This window comes from Hemiscyllium ocellatum, chromosome 25 (assembly GCF_020745735.1).
Source record: "Hemiscyllium ocellatum isolate sHemOce1 chromosome 25, sHemOce1.pat.X.cur, whole genome shotgun sequence".
Lineage (NCBI taxonomy): Eukaryota > Metazoa > Chordata > Chondrichthyes > Orectolobiformes > Hemiscylliidae > Hemiscyllium > Hemiscyllium ocellatum.
The window spans coordinates 46526284-46545391 of NC_083425.1; the positions used below are offsets into that span (position 1 = coordinate 46526284).

Consider the following 19108-nt stretch of genomic DNA (forward strand, 5'->3'; position numbering starts at 1 on the left):
TAAGCAAACAGATTCAAGGAGATCAAACATTTATCTCACAGATTTAAACTATGGCACTACACTCAGCTGTATGTGCTGTATCCTGGCAGAATCTCTCAAGCGCTAACTCAACCATGTTCACAGCATCGGATTCAGTACACTCCAGAACTTTAATCATTGGAAGAAATATTTACACCTTCCCATCTTTGTCCCTTTTGAAGTAAGCCAACAACCCTTTGCACTACAACTAAAGGGTTAAGTGATCACAGTTTCTGACAAACCTCATCAATATCGATTACTTTAATCTGCTGCAACAACACTCAGAAAGGTCGATCAGAATCACCCTTGCCAAAATGTAAAAAAATGCTTCAGCCTTGCGTTGATACCCACAACTCTAGCCCCCTGCTTAAAAGAGATTGTAATGTTCGATTTTCAATCAAATGAAAAACCATTGTGACTTCTAATGACTTTCATTCAAACATATGAAATAAACAGTTCCTAAGAAACTATTTTGCCGCGCAAAACCCCAAAGAGTTAAATTCTGAAATGCTCAGGGGAGGCTGAACTTATGCCTACTGAGCAACTAACAAGCCAACTGTGTTCAATTACAGTGTACCTCGCTAGCAAGCTTAGCGCAATCTGCTTCAAGTTTTCTTTTCCTCCCAAGGCTTTATCATTGGCCATCATACAGCGGGTTCGAACAGTGCCCTCATTCTTCCACACAGGCTAGGTGAAAGGGATGAAAGAAAGTAAGCTGTTGCAGAGGGCGAATTTGCAAGTGAAAGGGAATACGTACAGCAGCGATCCTCTCCTCCAAGGTCACGCTGTAGTTATCCCAGTCTAGATCTTCTGGTTCAGGCTCCAGCTCCACTCCGTCGGCTGCTTCTGACTCATCGGACAGAGACCGTGATCTCCGCAAGCTCCGAATTCTTGACATTTCTCGGCTGCCTTGCTTTGAGTCCCTGACTTCAAAGTGCACACCTGCCTGTCTGGCTGACGAGTACAGCAAAAGCAAGGCAAGGCTCAGCTTGATTTACTGAGACGGGAGAACTGCAGCGGCGGAAGCCTCCCGGCTCAGAAAGGTGGCCAGCTTCTCCCTGCAGCTACACCTTACAGCTCGACCCTCCGAGACTTTGTTTTGTCTTTGTTGATCTTTTTTTCCTGTGGATACCTTTGCTCTCCCCTTCTCTCTCTCTCTCTCTCTCTCTCTCTGCTCCCTGCCTCAAACGTGTGCCATCAGAGTCAAACAACCACTTTTTGCTATTTGGCACTTTCACTTGTCAAAGACGTTGAGGCACAGCAAGCTGACTCAGCACCTCACGGAAGGAGACTAGCCATCAGGAAAGTATTTGTTATCAATGGGAGTTCTAGTGCCCCTCCAAACCCCACTCACTATGCAATTTCTTTTTTTTTGTTTTGTGTTGCATTTTATCAAACAAACTATTTGGTGCAGATATTCTATTCAGAAACCATGTCTCCCACCTTGGAAGCCTTCAGGCTATGTTTTTAAGTATACAATAAGTGAATGTTTAAGGGCCTAATGAATCAATAGGTGGCAACTTACAGCACCATTCACAGAAAACAGAATATTCTTTGCCTACACCAAAAGTCCTGGTAAATTCATGATATATTTCTTCATGTAAAATCAGAAATTATATTACATCAAGAAAATGACCATTATTCCACAAATATTATTCCCTGGAAACTAATACCTGGCAACATATGAAGCTGCTTTATATGTTCAACAGCTGACATTTTAAAACTATATTCACATGTGTTTCAGAACAGTGTAGAATCGAGTCAACATTATAAGGTGTTTAAAGCCTGCTTCAGCATTCTTAATGTTAGCCCCATACAAAGTTATGAATTAGGACTAGGCAATTTGACCCCTCAATTCTATCCCAACATTCGATGAAACCACTGCTGATCTGATTGTGGCTTCAATTTAATATTCCCACCTATCTCTGATAAATCCAGACTCACTAATTGTTAATCAAGAATCTGCCTCTGCTTGATAGTATTCATTGACCCTACCTTCACTGCTCTCTGGGAAAAGGATTTCAAAACATTATGATTCACTGAGAGAGAAAGGAAATTCTCCTTAACTCTGTCTTAAATGGGAGACCCATTTAAGTTCTAGTGTCTTCCATAGGCGGCCATGTTTTTAGCATCCACCTGTCAAGTATCCTCAGGATCTTATATATTGAAAGATTTTGACCCCTCATTTTTATCCATAAGACACAGGTCCAGCTTGTCCAAAAGTTTACTCATTAGGGAAATACCCTCTTACTATGTATTAGTATCAAGTGAACCTTCTCAATACTGCATCAGGAGACCAAATCTTTCACGATACTCTATAGTTTAGCAGCACACTTTACAATTGTGGCAAAACATCCCAACTTCTATAATTCCAATCCCTTTGCAATGAACAACAACATTCCATTTATCTTCCTAATCATTTGGTGTACCTGCATACAAAGTTTATGTGGTTCGTGCACCAAGATGCTCTTATCCTTCATACCCATATCAGAGCTTTGCAATCTCTCTCCATTTTAATAATGTGCTACTTTTTAAAAAAAAATCTTTTGGCCAAAGTGGACACGTTCACATTTTCCTACTTTAAGCTCCACATGCTAAATGTTTGATTGAAAATGTTCTTTGTGACAGTAAATGTGCCACTATAAAAGCAAAGTATAATGATCGTGAGTGTTTTTATAACCAGAGCTCTGCTTCCACGGTGATTCTGCATGGATCAGAAACAGATCTGTTGTATTTTCATGACTGAAAGCAACAAATGCTGGCAATCACAATGGGTCAGGCAAGCCAGTAGCTTGTTCTCTCCCCATGGATGTTGCCTGACCAGCTGTGATTTCCAGCATTTGTTGTTTTCAGTAAGGATTCCAGTATCTACAATAATTTGCTCTGATGTTGTATTTTTATGATGGATATTGATATGATCTCAGCTGGTTAATAGAATCCATAACTTTGTATGGGGCTAACATTAAGAATGCTAAAGCTTGATAGATCATATTTTGATTTGCTTTGTCCATTTAAGAAGGTTGCCCTTCATTGAAAGATAGGTAGATAATGTTGATGATTTGGTTTTAACAATAAAAGAGGAGTTGTTTTTTTCTGTAGAAGTATAGATGGTAAACCAGAATATCATCTGGTTTTAGTATCAAGTGAACCTTCTCTAGGCTGCATCAGGAGACCAAAACTTTCACAGTACTCCATTGTTTCAGCAGCACCCTTTACAATTTTGGCAAAACATCCCAACTTTTACAATTCTAATCAGTTTGCAATGAACAACAACATTCCATTGCAATGGAATAAAGCTATTTACATAAAACATATTCAAAAGGTTTTCAAACAGACAGTAAAAATACAATCCCACTTATTTCATCACTTTGGAGTACTTAAATACCAGAAAGAGTCTGCTATTCTATCACACAAATTTACCTAATTTTCTTTTCAACTTCAAGTCTAAGGGCTTTGGTAGCTTCCTCTGATTAGTCACACAACTGAGCTTAAAACTTCTCAAATTTGAATGATACCTTCCGTGTTCTAACTAGACACTTCTGGCTTTGGACTTTTGAACTAAAACCTTTAAGTTGAGGCAAACTATTTCGTAACCATTCTAAGTGATCCCCTTTCTTCAGGAGAAACTGATTGACACATCTAACGATCACCAGGTACTCTTTGAACTGAAGACTTTCCAACCGTAGGTTGACACCCCCCCCCGCCCCCACCACCTCACCCTCACTAAGCAAAACAAAGTCTTGATCCTTTTAAATAGAAAGCCTGCGAAATCTCTTCATTGTTTAGTCTGTCTACTCATAAAGCTCTCCCAATGCAATCACATTCCCATTATCACTCCAGTCACTCATTATCTCATACTGGTTTCTTAAGAGGAAAACAGGGCTCCAGAAATGCTGAAAAGCTGATCTTTAAACTCTTTTGTATTTAAATATTTTTAAAACAAAGCTATTCAGACATATTGCAACATATGTCTGGGGCAAGTAGGAGTTGAACCAAGACTTTTTAGCCCAGAGTTAGGGATACTACCACTATGCCACAAGTCTCCAAAACCCACATGTCACTAGTTCAAAATCCAAACTCTAAAATAAATGATACTTCTACAAATCATCATATCAGTGACTCAAACTTAAACTTAAAGATTGGGATTATAGATGATTGGCCATGTGCTTGATAATGAGGAATCTGTAAATTGTAGGCCAATGGATATCAATATTCTGATGTTGTTGCATGTGAGATAATGAACTGAGAGCTGGAAAGTGGGATTAGGTTTCATATTGCTTTATGTTAGTATAGACATGATAGATTGAATGGTCTCATTGGTGCTGCATATTTTACATGATTCTATGGTTGCAAGTTAGAAAACCTTGAAAAGCTTTGTTACTTAGAGGTAATTATAAAATCGATGACTTATTATATTTGAAACACTACAGTTGAAAGTAAGTTACTTGTCCTGGGGAAGGGAAAATAAATCTAATCTTGGTTGTTATTCAGTGACCTGATACCCTTGATTGGTTATGAGTCACTGACAATCAATTGGTCTGTAACTAAGGGAGAATATTTTAATACTATGGGGAAAGAATAGGCAAGTCGAAAAAGTTGGACTACTTTCCTAAAGAGTTGATAAAGGCAAGTTGGCTGGAATGAACTTTTCAAAATACATGTTCATTGCATGCGAACATCACCACCTCAGCAGGCATTTTTGTCCATTCCTTATTGCCCATGAAAAAGTGGTGGTGAGCTGCCTTCTTGTAACCTGTGACAAAATCCTCTATGTGCCTCTATTCTTCGTACTAGTGAGGAAGCAATCTTTGACTTGTAACATTCATGGAACAGGCAGTTTCAAGAGATGCCAGATATTCAATTCTGCCTAGCAATAGGGAACGGGCTTATTGCAATGTTGTTGGTAGGCCACTTTAGGGGGTCACTGAAAATGGATTCACAGGTTACAGGCATTTCAAAGACTCAGTGAAGATGTGAGGCAACGAGTAGGCTCCATTTTAGAAATGTTTCTCTTTAGTTTCACTGCTGTGAAGCTGAAGTCGGTTCTCTGTAGGAGACTCACTGAGAATTGAAGAGGAGTTTGATGAAGAAATAAATTTCAGGTAGTTGTCGGCAGCTAAGTCTTAAACTTGGGGACAGGAAAGCCCTAGGAGCTCTGAAGGATCGATAGGAACGTAATTAATTGCTCACTAGAGAACTGGAGGTGAGATTGGAGGTTGAAAAGACCACAGATGGTTTTTGCTGTTCCAACTGAACAAACCCAGAGCTAAGAGAACATTTTTTTTTAAACGCAGGAACAAACACAAAGAATACTGAAGAAACTCAACAGATGTGTTAGCATCTGTGGAGAGAGAAACAGAGTTAAGATTTCAGTATGACTTCTTCATAGCTCAGAAAAAAGTCACAGAGGTGGTCTTAGCATAGTAAGGCTAATTATTGTTGAAGACCTGGAGTTACGCTTGTGAATGAGTGCTGGAGAACAGTTTTGGTATCATGGGGAGTACAAACACAGACAGGAGCGTGATGAGCAGAATGCGAGCTGTCATTGAGGCTCCTCATGATGAAAGGAGTTGGGTGAAAGGAGAGAAGATTAGTGCTCCCCTTGAAGGGATGGAAGAGGTTCTAGTGGCCTTATAACACCTAGATTGTTAAAACGTTCCCATCTACTTAATGGTACCTAACCAGGATTTTGGGGATTTGATAGTTCAATTGGCTGGATGGCTGATTTATGGTGTAGAGTGATACCAACTGCCCAGTTTCAGTTCCCACTCTGACTGAGATCACTACAATGGTCTCAAATTCTTAAATTTGTCCCTCATATAAGGCATGGTGACACTTAGGTTAAAGCTGCCATCAATTATCTTCCTCTAATGAGAGAACAGTTCTATGGGTCCCCTGGACCAGGGTGACTTTAACTAACCATGGTGGAGTTGATTTTAACATTGAGTTTCAAGGTCCAATCAGCAAAAATAAAGAGTAGTTATCCCCTTTTAATGATCCACCATTGTATTAATGTCCAAAAGGAAATTGCTATGAAATTCTGGTAACTATCTTGCCCACATTTGCGCTTTTATAGGCAGCCTGCATTTTTGATCACAGTGTATTACATGTACCAATCTTTACTTTGAGTGTTAAAAGTAAGTTTTGTAAATTGTAGTACTACATAGAAAAGATTATTGTTGTCCAATAACAGTGGAGACTTTCACCCTTATTCTCTTCCTGAGCTGGCAGGAACTTAGACTTAGTCTACTTAAAAAAATTAAAGCTACTTGTCCCTAGCCAAACCATAACATTTTTTTCATGGTATGGTTTGTGATTGTAACAAACTATTGTATTCCACAGTGGTGGGAGTGTTGGTGGTGAGGGCAGGTAAACCAACAGTGGTCTTTAGAATGGAGATCCAATTTGACCCAGTGACAGTGAAGGAAAGGTGATATAGACCCAAGTCAGGACGTGGTGTCACTTTGAGGGTAACTTGAAGGTGGTGTATCCTGTACATTACCTAGAAGTACATGGCCACTAGTAGAGATCATGAGTTTGGAAGGTTTTGTCGAAGGCCATCAATTTTGGAAGATACTAACAAACTTTACAGTTGCAAAAGTGTTGTAAAATGTCAAGATTAACTCGATTAGATAGACATACACAGAACTGACATTTTGAAGAAGTGCTGGAAGGGATTACCATAATTGGGAGGGATAGAGAGAAAAAGTTAAGAAAATCTGTTTTTTTTTCCTCTGATAAAATCAGAAATCACACAATACATGGTTATAGTCAAACAGGTTTATTTGAAATCACAAACTTTTGGAGCACTGCTCCTTTATTAGGTGAAGTGGAGGGAAACACACAATCACAGGACTAATAGGCAGAGAGATGTTAGCAAGATAATTCCAGGTAATTAAGAGTGTCAAAAGATGGTACAAGTGGTGTGAGTGGAATGTCAACGGTCTTTGTAGGTGATCAAAAGTGTCAAACGGTTTGAGAAAAGTGTCAACAGCTGAATAACAAGTGAAAGGATGACCTATAATCCAATTAATTAAGGCAGAGAGATAATTACAAAAAAAATCAAAAATAAGGTGGTGCTAGAGAAAAATCAAATGACTGGAATAACATGATAGGTATCAGAGTTGTATGACGAGAGTCTAAACAAAGTACCAAGTAACCCAAAACTGTACAAACTAATTAAGATAGAGAGATCATTACAAGTTATCAAGGTGCTAGTGTCAAAACAGAACAGTAAAGAAGATTTTAAAAACACAGAACAATATGATAGGATTACACATAGCACAACATGACCACAACACCACACAACCCTGCCACAGCAACCTCTGCAAGATATACCAGATCATCGACGTGAATACTACCATCACATGTGGGAATACCACCAATCATGTACATTGTAGGTACTCATGTGACTCAGGTCAATGTTGTCTACCTCATACGCTGCAGGCAATGATGTCCCCAAGGCATGATATATTGGCGAGACCATGCAGTTGCTATGATAATGGATGAATGGACACAGTGCAACAATCCCTGGTCAGGGAACACTTAAGCAATCAAGAATGCTCAGCCTCTGATCTTCAGCTAAGTGTTCTCCAAGGTGGCCTTTGAAATACGCAACAATGCAGAATCGCTGAGTAGAAACTGATAGCAGGGTTCCGTACTGAGAAGATGACCTCAACTGTGATCTTTGGGTTCATGTCACCCAACATGTAACCCAACACACTGGTCTGTGTTTGTAAAATTTTCCTGTTCTACTTTGACACCATCACCTTGATAACTTGTTATGATCTCTCTAGGTTTGTACAGGTTTGCATTACTTTGGATAGACTCTCGTTATGCAACTCTGATACCTATGAAGTTATCCCAGCCATTTGGTTTGTCTCCAGCACCACCTTATTTTTGATTTTTTGTAATTATCTTTCTGCCTTAATTAATTGGATTATCGGTCATCCCTTCACTTGTTATTCAGCTGCTGACACCTTTTTCAAACCGTTTGACATTTTTGATCACCAGCAAAGACTTGTCATTCAGCCTGTTGACACTACAATCACACCCCTTGTACCATCTTTTGACACTCTTAATTACCTGGAATTATCTTGCAATGGTCCACCTGCCTATAAATTCTGTTTTTGTGTTTCCCTCCACTTCAACTGATAAAGGAGCAGTGCTCCAAAAGTTTATGATTTCAAATAAACTTGTTGGACCATAACCTGGTGTCATGTGACTTCTGATTTTGGCCACCTCAGTCCAACACCAACTCTTTCACATCGTGGTTCCCACTGATAGTTTAGGATGTAGATATGAGTTCTTGAAGCACAATCACTGAGTATTCAGTCTGCAGAGTTCTTATTTTAACAAGGCCACAATATGTTGCAAATTTTTATGGCAGAAATGGACTGCTTACCATATCAAGGACAAAAGATATAATGCATCCTTTGGTCATATCAGAAACATGCCTCAGGCCCTTTAGAAAGTTGGCTTGCAGTCAGGAAGCAAATTCATGTTAAAGAACCAACTCATTGTAAATTGCTCCTGAGAAACTGGTGATAAGCTGCCTTCTGCAATTACCGGAAACGGTTTGGTGTAGATACACCCAAGATGATCTTAGGAGAATGTTTCAGAATAAGTGGTCCATTTCTGCCATAAAAATTTTGATCCAGCAACCCTGAAGGAAATAGTGATTTACATCCAAGTCAGGAAGGTGCATCACCTGGAGTGAAATTTGCAGGTGGCAGTGTTCCATTGTATCTGTCTCCCTGTCCATCTAGAAGATAGTGGGTTTACACGGTGCTGTCCATGGAATCTTGGTAAATTTCTGCATCTTGTGGATGATACTGCGACTACTTACCATCGGTGGTGAAAGGAGTGGATGCTTGGTGATGTGGTGAAAATATGTTGCTGGAAAAGCGCAGCAGGTCAGACAGCATCCAAGGAGCAGGAGAGTCGATGTTTCGGGCATGAACCCTTCTTCAGGAATGACTTGTTGACACTACAATCATACCCCTTGAACCATCTTTTGACATTCTTAATTACCTGGAATTATCTTGCAATGGTCTACCTGCCTATAAGTTCTGTTATTGTGTGTTTCCCTCCACTTATTTTAACAAGGCCACAATATGGCCTGCAGGAAATGTTGCAAATTTTTATGCAAATATCCGCCACAAATTCACCTGCACCTCCATACACATCATTTACTGCACCCGGACCAACCAACCCAACCATCCCGTGGCTCAACACTTCAACTCCCCCTCCCACTCCACCAAGGACATGCAGGTCCTTGGACTCCTCCATCGCCAGACCATAGCAACACGACGGTTGGAGGAAGAGCGCCTCATCTTCCGCCTAGGAACCCTCCAGCCACAAGGGATGAACTCAGATTTCTCCAGTTTCCTCATTTCCCCTCCCCCACCTTGTCTCAGTCAAATCCCTCGAACTCAGCAATGCCTTCCTAACCTGCAATCTTCTTCCTGACCTCTCCGCCCCCACCCCACTCCGGCCTATGACCCTCACCTTAACCTCGTTCCACCTATCGCATTTCCAACACCCATCCCCCAAGTCCCTCCTCCCTACCTTTTATTTTAGCCTGCTGGACACTCTTTCCTCTTCCTGAAGAAGGACTCATGCCTGAAGCATTGACTCTCCTGCTCCTTGGATGCTGCCTGACCTGCTGCGTTTTTCCAGCAACACATTTTCAGCTCTGATCTCCAGCATCTGCAGTCCTCACTTTCTCTTTGGTGCCAATCAAGCGGTCTGCTTAGTCTTGGATGGTGGCAAGCTTCTTGAGTATTGCTGGAGCTACACCCAGCCAGGGAAGTGAAGAGTATTGGCTTGGCTGGTTCAGTTCAGTTTCTGGTCAATGGTAAACCCCAGGATGTTGATAGGCATCCACAGGGGGTGTTTGCATGGGTCTGGAGGCAGGACAATATCCAAATTTTTCAATTGCAGCCAAACAGAAATAAGCAATGTCAGAAGGGACTAAGTAATTGAAGGTTGGTGGAGAGAGCAAAAGGAAACATAAGAAAGGATTGTGCGATGAGCTGCTTTATCAAGTCTACTGCTGTCATGGATAATCTACTGAAACATAGATTGGTCAGCAGAAGATGTTGCTGCACTGTCCCTTCAGAAAGTTGTAGGCATGCAGGAGCATGAATGTTGCACCTGTTGCTTCCAACTGGATTTAACTTACCAAAGGGCTTAGTTATAGAATTGTATGTGTGTTCAGGTATAACCTCTGCATCACTTCCAATGTCTTATCTTAATATCCATTGGGATATTGGCCTGTTCAAGCCAGGAATGTTTTAAGGTTAATCTTTGGCCTGGCATTAGATAGTATATCAGTCAGGACAGAGCAGGAGCACGGTAACTGCCTAAGCACTCTTGGATCTAGGAAACTGACTATCAGCCACTGTTGTCATTCCTAGTTACTATACTGTAACCCCCTAGTGAAAACTCGACAAGTTTCTTTAATAGTCATGGAGAGGGGGTTGACAGGAAGGGGGGTTTGCATTGTTGGCATTTGTGACCCATCCCTGTCTTTGAGTGCATTGTTTGGCCATTTCAGAGGATGACTAAGAGCTGCCCACAATAAATCAGGATGTGGACCACAATAAATCAGTGATGTCTATTTCAGTCACGTGGATTGTTCAGCTCATATGTTGGACGTCCCCATGGGCTAGTAAGATGCCAGCAAGTCTCAGCTTATTCTGGAAAAGGAAGCACGTACTTAGCAAGCATAAAGGACAACATTCGATAGAAACTGTGAGTCTTTTACTGCTGTTCTGGTGTAATTTTCTACTCGATTGGAACAATCAGAATTGAAAACTCTATCAATGCCAGATGTTGTCCATTTCCATTTCGAGATCAGATAAGAAAATTGAAAGTTGCAGGCAAGCAGTAACAAATTTTCAACAGAGAATAGAAAGACATTTCAATTCACCAGGCCATAATGCTCTGTTAATCCTCTCTCTCCTATCATGGAGAGTGACTCGGGGTATCCTAGTTTGAGTAGCCAGCTTTGAGGTAACATCATAAATAGACAATCTGATATAGGGAGCTCAGGGCAGGCAGAAAAAAACAGTCTTTATTAACATTGTGTGTATGATTCTATATCAATTTTCACATCCAAAAGTTTACATGTGAACATACAAACATATGAATTAGGAGCAAGAATAGGCCATTTGGCCCACTGAGCCTGCCTCAGCATTCAGTAAGATTATGGAGCATTTGGTCCAACTCGTCTATGCCGATGAGATATCCTAGCCCGATTTGCCAGCACTTGGCCCATATCCCTCTAAGCCCTTCCTATTTATATATCCATCCAGGTACCATTTAAATGTTGTAATTTACCCACATCCACCACTTCGTCTGGCAGCTTGTTCCATACATGCACCACCCTCTGCATGAAAAAGTTGCCCCTTAGGTTCCTCTTATATCTTTCCCCTCTCACCCTTTTGTTTTGGATTCCCCCGCTCTAAGAAAATGATGTCGTCCATTCACACTATCAGTGCCCGTCATAATTTTTTAAACCTCTACTAGGTTATCCTCAGCCTCCGATACTTCAGGTAAAAAAAGTCCCAGCTTATTCAGCCTTTCCCTATTGCTCATACACTTCAGTCCTGGCCACATTCTTGTAAATCTTTTCTGCACCCCCTCAAATTTAACAACATCCTTCCAATAGCAGGGAGATCGGAATTGTACAAACTTTTCCAAAAGCGGCTCACCAATGCTGTGTACAGTTGCAATATGACATCCCAACTGTTATAACAACCAATGAAAGCAAGGGTCTCAAATACCTTTTCACTATCCAGTCTATCTGCAACTCCATTTTCAAGGAATTATGTACCTGCATTTCTTGGTCTGTTTGTTCAGCAACACTTTCCAGGGTCTTATGTGGTTTCAACTCCACATCCTACCCCCACTAACGTGGTCTCCCTTTTTAGGCAAAATCTATTTAGCTTTGCATTAAAAATAATCAATGACTTTACCTCCACCACTCTTTGGGGAAGAGAGTCCGACAGACCAATGAACCTCTAAGAGAAATGTTCTTCTACTCATGTCTGTCTTAAACAGCAGACCATTTTTTAAAAAAAGTGGTTCTTGTTTGTCGTTTCTCACACAAGGGGAAATCATCCTTTCAGCATCCACCCTGTCAAATCCCCTCAGAGTCTTGAGTGTCCCAATTAAATGACCTCTTAAATTAAACTCCGACTGTCCGGTCTGCATGAACTTTCCAAGTAAGATAATCCCCATATCCTAGGAATCAGTTAAATAATTTATGTATTTAACTGTTAGAACATAGAACAGTACGTTACAAGAATGGGCCTTTGGCCCATGATTTTGGGCCAAATATGATGCCAAATTAAACTAATCCTTTGTGCCCACTAAACTTCCTTAAATGTCCCTATTATATCTGCCTCCAACACCATTCCTGGCAGTGCATTTCAGACTCTTGCCACTCTCTGTGTAAAAATCTTGCCCCCCACATCTCCTTTGAACTTTCCACCTTAAACGTATGCCTCTCGGTATTAGATATTTTGACAATCAGATTTTCCAAAGAAATTCCACAACGTGTGCAAGTTTTAGCACAGCAGCTTCCCATGAGCCCTCTTCTCCATTAAAGCTCCGTCACCCCATTCCCAAAGTTGGTGAGTCACGTTAAAACATGGTTGCTTGCAGAGTGACTCCACAACATTCCAAAGATACTTATATTGAATCCCAAAGCAGCAACTTTTACATTCTTTCCAGGGGTAGTGTTGGAGGCAGATATGATAGGGGCATTTAAGGGACTTGTAGATAAGCACATCAGTATGCAAGGGTTTTAGCTCTATTCCTTCTTATTTTTCCATTAACTCTTCCAGCTCTATAGCACTCCTGAGTCCGCGCTTCCCTCCAATACTGGCCTCCTGTACATCCCCTTCCACAACACTTCCTTCACCTCCTCATTGTCTGCCTAAACTCCAAATTCTGGAATTCCTTCACTCACCATGTCCACCTCTCTAGCTCACTCTCCACCTGTAAAGCCCTCCTGACATTTTAATTGATACTTACTTATGAGATTTCTACCTAATGCTGCTTAGCAGCTTAGGGACATTGGAACATAAGAACAGGAGTAGACTATTCAGCCCCTTGAGCCTGCCTGGCCATTCAATACGATCATGGCTGACCTGTGGCCTAACTCCATAAGCCTGCCTTGGACCCCATATCCCTTGATACCATTGTTGAATAAAAAATTGTTTATCTCAGATTTAAATTTAACAATTGAATTAACATTGACCACTGAGGAAGAGGGTTCCAAACCTTCATGACTCTTTGTATGTAGAAGTGTTTTCAAACATCTCTCTGAATAGCCTGGCTCCAATTCTTGACAATGCCCTTGGCTCTAGAGTCTTCAATCAGTGGAAATAGTTTCTCTATCCTGTCTTTCCCTGTTAAATTCCTGAAAACCTTGATTAGATCGTCCCTTAACCTTCCTACATTCTAGAGAATAAAGGTCTAAGTTGTTTAGTCTCTCTTCACAACAATCCCTGAAGTCCAGGTATCATCCTTGTAAACCTGCACTGAATGCCCTCCATAGTCCAAACATCCTTCCGAAGGTGTAATGCCCAGACTTGCTCACAGTACTCCAAGCTAACTAGGGTTTTGTATAGCTGCAGCATAACATCTGCAACCCCTATACTCCAGCCATTAGATACGAAGACCAGCATTTCAATAGCCTTCTTGACATATTCACAGAATCCCTACAGAGTGGGGACAGGCCATTTGGCTCAACAAGGCTACAAGACCCTCCCAGATCCATTCTCCTACCCTATTACTCTACACTTCTCCTGACTAATGCACCTACAATTCCCTGAACACTATGGGAAATTTAGCATGGCCAATTCACCTACCCTGCACATCTTTGGATTGTGGGAGGAAACCCATGCAGACACGAGGAGAATGTGCAAACTCCACATAGGCAGTTGCCCAAGGTTTGAATCGAACCCGGGTCTCTGGCGCTGTGAGGCAACAGTACTACCCACTGAACCACCATGCTGCCCTGTTTGCGGTGTTTTAAAGAGCTATGCTTCTGAACTCTCAAATCTCATTGGACTTCCACAGTATCTAACATTGCACTTTCTAAAAATTACCCTGATCTATCCTTTTTCAGTCTGAAATGAACAACCTCACACTTGCTTTGCCCAGTCACCTAACAGTTTACTAACGTACAAATGAAAGATGTTAATAAATACATTATTTTCTTCAGGGAGGACCTGCATGGTGTAGGATGGTTGGTTAACCATTGGGATACAGTACCTCACAGCCAAGTCTTATTGTACCTTTGCCAAGTATACTGCTCCCAGATATATACCTGCCATCATCCATGTGTCCTAAAGTCTTTTGATGCTCCCTCCATTGAGGACAGCTAATTTACCCTTAAACACGGTACAAGCCATAACACTTTCAACACCAGCTGCTCCTGACCTTGACCCTAATCCCATGTAGCTCTCATGGATAACTGTATAATATATGACACATATTAATATAGTCATACAGAAGAACCATTGTTTCTTTGGGTCATTGTGTATAATCTGGCAAAGGCTAATTCATTGCAATGGATTTTCCACTAGACAGTCATTGTTCCAGAGTAGATAGGACAGTCTAGCACACTCCGAAGGAATTGCCTGGGAAATGTAATGTTCTATCGGGCAATTCCTCTCTGCCAGCAACCCTTGGTGAGTCTCCATTTAAAAGTGAGACTTCAAATGCTTCCAAAGAAATTAAATAAAATAGTTACTTGGGAAAAGTTAGACTTTTAAATGCATAGTCAAAAAGTGTGGTGCTGGAAAAGCACAGCCGGTCAGGCAACATCCGAGGAGCAGGAGAGTCAATGTTTCAAGCCTAAGCTCTTCATCAGGAATGGGGGGGGGGGGGGGGGGGTGGTCCCAAGGTGGCTAACAGATAAATGGGAGGGGGTTAGGGCTGGGGAGGAAGGTAGCTAAGAAGGCGATAGATAGATGGTGGGGGGTGATGGTGATAGGTCTGAGTAGAGGTTGGAGCAGATAGGTGGGAAGGAAGATGGACAGGTAGGATAGTTCGGGGGGGGGGGTGCCAGGTTGGAGGGTTGGATCTGGGATAGGGTGGGGGAGGGACATGAGGAAATGGGTGAAATTGACATAGATTCTGTGTGATTGGAAGTTGAAGATGAGGTGATTTTCCTCTAGTCATTGGGTGGCTAGGATTTGGCAGTGGAGGGGGCCCAGGACTTGCATGTCCTTGGCAGAGTGGGAGAGGATGTTGAAGTGGTCGGCCACAGGGCAGTGAGGTTATTTGGTGTGTGTGTCCCAGAGATGTTCTCTGAAACATTTTGCAAGTTGACATGTTGTCTCCCCAGTGTAGAGGAGACCACACCAAGAGCAATGGACACAGTAGATGAGATGTTTAGATGTGCAAGAAAATTTCTGCTTGATTTGAAAGGATCCTTTTGAGCCTTGGATAGAGGTGAAAGGGGAGGTGTGGGTGCAAGTTTTACACTTTTGTGGTGGCAAGGCAAGGTGCCAGGAGTGGAGGGCGGGCTTGGACCTAATGGGGGATTGTGGAATGCAGATAGGTGTAGGCAGGGCAATATATCTCTGGTGGTGGAGATTGACTGTCAGTGGTGGAAATGACAGATGATTTGAAGTTGTATCCGAAGACTGGTGGAGTGGAAGCTGAGGATCAGGGGGATTCTATCCTTGTTGTGGTTGGAGGGGTGGGCCTCAAAGGTGAAGGTATAGGAAATGGAGGAGATGCACTGGAGGGAATTGTTGATCATGTGGGAGGGGAAATTGCAGTCCTTGAAGTAGGAGGCCATCTGGGATGATCTGGAGTAGAATTGATCCAACTGGGAGCAGATGCAGTGGAGGCGGAGGAATTGGGAATAAGGGATAGTGTTTTTACAGGACAGCACAGCAGGTAGGAGGAGGCATAGTCCAGGTAGCTGTGGGAGTTGGTGGGTTTGAAGTAGATGTCCATTTTGAGTCAGTCGCCAGACATGGAGATGGAGATGTCAGGAAGGAGAGGGAAGTGTTCGAGATGGTCCAGGTGAACTTGAGGACAGGGTGGAAGGTGATCTTGAAGTTGATGAACTGTTCAACCTCCTTGTTAAATACATAGTCTAACTCCTGAGTAATTATCCAGCAGATTTAACTCACTTATCCCAAATACAAATCACCCAAACCCCTTACACCTCTAAGACCCCAACTCTAGTCCCCTCTCCCCATTCTAGGACCAATCTAACTTTCCACAACACTATCAATGGCACCAATACCCCCTGCCACCAGACCTGAACACCCAATCCCATACCGGACCTGACTTCCATACTGGCAAACCCCACCACCCATTCCTATACTGGATCTGACTTCCATACTGTCAAATTCCAACAGCATTCCCAAAGTGGATTGACTTCCCTGCAGCCAAATCCCAATACCATTCCCATACAGGACTGACTTCCCCACTGGAAAATTCCAACACCTACTCCCATACTCCTACCAGGCATGACTAGCCCTCCTGTTATATTTGAAACCTGACACCTATACTCTGCAACCTCCATCAGATCTGATTTCACCCACACACCTGGACTTACCCAAACAATGCACCACTTCCTGCCTTCTCCCATATCCATCTTGCACGCTCGCATCGTTATCTCTTGGCACTGTAACCCCTTTCCCATGGCATCCAACACACAGGGCACGTGACCAGCTGGCATTCTGCTTATCTTTTCCACCTGGCATCTTACCCCTCCACCCATCTGTCACACTAATGACCCAGTGCCCAAACATCACACTTACAGTTACTTGAATTTGTAAGTGAACAGTTACATTTTGACACAACTGGTGTAGGTAGGACTTGAACTGAACCTTTTGGCCCAGATGTAAAGAAATTACCATTGCATCCTGAGAGCTCAAAACTGTTATATGTTGTTTCTGGATCAGTGGTGCTGGAAGAGCACAGCAGTTCAGGCAGCATCCAACGAGCAGCGAAATCGACGTTTCGGGCAAAAGCCCTTCATCAGGAGTAAAGGCAGTGAGCTGGAAGCCTCTCCATGTTTCCAGCTCTCTGCCTTTATTCCTGATGAAGGGCTTTTGCCCGAAACGTCGATTTCGCTGCTCGTTGGATGCTGCCTGAACTGCTGTGCTCTTCCAGCACCACTGATCCAGAATCTGGTTTCCAGCATCTGCAGTCACTGTTTTTACCTTGTTATATGTTGCTGGCAATCTGCGTGAGATGGCCTGTCTCTGAAATATCTGGCCCATTCTTCTATATGGATTGATGCAATTAGTCATGATCAGTTTGAAGAGTATCTGATGCTCGGAGCAGATGCAAAATTATCCCTCTGCTGCTATTTGAAAATGCAGCCAGAGAAAATAAAACAAAGATAAACAACAATAAATATTGAAATTGAGAGGCACCTCAAGTGCAGCATCTGTATGGAGAAAAGTTGAACTCTATCCAACATTTCCATTTGAAATACTTTGTAGTCTGATAATTGATAAGTTTAATGAAAAATGCATATTTTTGAGAATACAATTAATGGTAAAGAACTGACACAACTTGATACCAACAGACATATTTATAGCAGTGAATTCACCTAATCTTTGGAGGATGTTATTGCTTAGTTTCTAAATTAATGTATGCCTATTTCACATTAAAAAAGAAAGAAAACGCCTGTTAATATATAACACATTTCATGATCTTTGTACTTTATAACTAATGAAGCACTTTGAAATTGTGACTGTATCATATTAACATTTGGGTAATTTGTTGTCACCAATCCTTCTTTCTCTATGTGGAGACTCAGCCTGTCTAATTTATCTGTGATAGAGGATTGGCCATCGATGAGTCTAAGTAGAAGAGCTACCTCACTTACATAGCAATGCAGTTCCATGGATGATAGCAAAATGTGCAGTGTACAATAACTTGATAGGCACAGATACTTTCCACAATATACATCTGTTAGAACCATTTTCTTGTACAACAGTTTGCACCATAGAATACAATCATTGTGTGCACAGCATGGTTTCTCAAATAACAATGTGATGATAAACAGATAAACTGTTGACTAACACAGAAATTGCTGAAGAAACTCAGCAGGTCTGGCAGCATCTGTGTAAGGAAAGCAGAGTTAACATTTTGAGTCCAGTGATGCTTCTTCAGAACAGACTCAATGGCAGCACAAGTCTAATTTCCATTCTGTTACACTCCTGTCTGTACCCTCTGTCAATACCAAACTTCATGCCCGGGCAATGTAGACAAACACTTACTTTGGCATCTGTAACTGCAAATAGCTAACACTTTTCGTCAATCAACTCATTCTTTAGCGGTATCATGTCATTAAGGTAATTGAAGGAGAATGCATATTCAGAACCTGAACCAAAGTACTAGTATAACTTAACATGTTAAAGCTTAGTGTAGAGATCACCCATTAATCACCAGGAATGTCAATCGACTCCTGAAAGTAAAATAGAATCAGTAGAATTAGCAGGCAAGACTTAACACGTTTAAACCATAAATGGATAGCCAGAATACTGGACTGAAAAAATAGGCTGGCAAACCACATCAAAAGCCATCCACAAATTATGCTCTCAAGATAAAAGTGACAGTGCCCTGTTGTGTGCACATTGGCTACAGAGTAAAATAAATATACATTTAAAACACAAGGGCTATAAATTCTCAGCACTGTAAATAGAATATCAGTGGGTTTAATAGATTTTTTTCCAACCTAAAGTATTTAATTGTAAATGTCATAAATTAAATTTCATAATTGTGTAATCTGCAGCAAGATCTTCTGGGCTTCAATCCAAGTCTTGATCAATACATGCTCCAGAGACTTTTAAGAGAACTGCCTTTCCTCAGCCTGGACTTGTAAATACTTGTTTATTTTATTGCTTCCTGCTTCTCCAGGGAGATACTGATTATGATTGCATGCTAGGCGAGGAATCTGAATATTGCCCCGTGGAAAAAGTACCCCCACACAGCTAGATTGTCTTGAATTAGTTTATAGCAGAACATTAGTGCAATTAAAGATAAAATTGGAAGCTCAATCAGTAGATATTGGCTCAGCTCAAAATTAATT

At 41.5% G+C, this 19108-nt stretch overlaps 1 protein-coding gene and 1 non-coding gene across 14 annotated transcripts in view; one reads left to right on the forward strand and one right to left on the reverse strand.

Annotated features, from left to right (window-relative positions):
* The window catches only part of LOC132827667 (myosin-16), a 289190-nt gene that overhangs the window by 191365 nt on the left and 78717 nt on the right, over positions 1-19108 (reverse strand). Inside the window, exon 1 of one of the 13 annotated variants that reach the window (XM_060844296.1) lies at positions 776-968. The exons of the other annotated variants lie outside the window; for them this stretch is intronic. Coding sequence (XP_060700279.1) covers positions 776-916 — 141 coding nt within the window. The 5' untranslated portion in view covers positions 917-968. Of the gene's footprint in view, positions 1-775; positions 969-19108 lie in introns of those variants that run through there. 13 annotated transcript variants of the gene reach the window in all.
* On the forward strand, positions 5586-5711 carry LOC132828055 (U6atac minor spliceosomal RNA). Its single transcript, XR_009646077.1, has one exon. It is a non-coding gene; the product is annotated as a U6atac minor spliceosomal RNA (small nuclear RNA).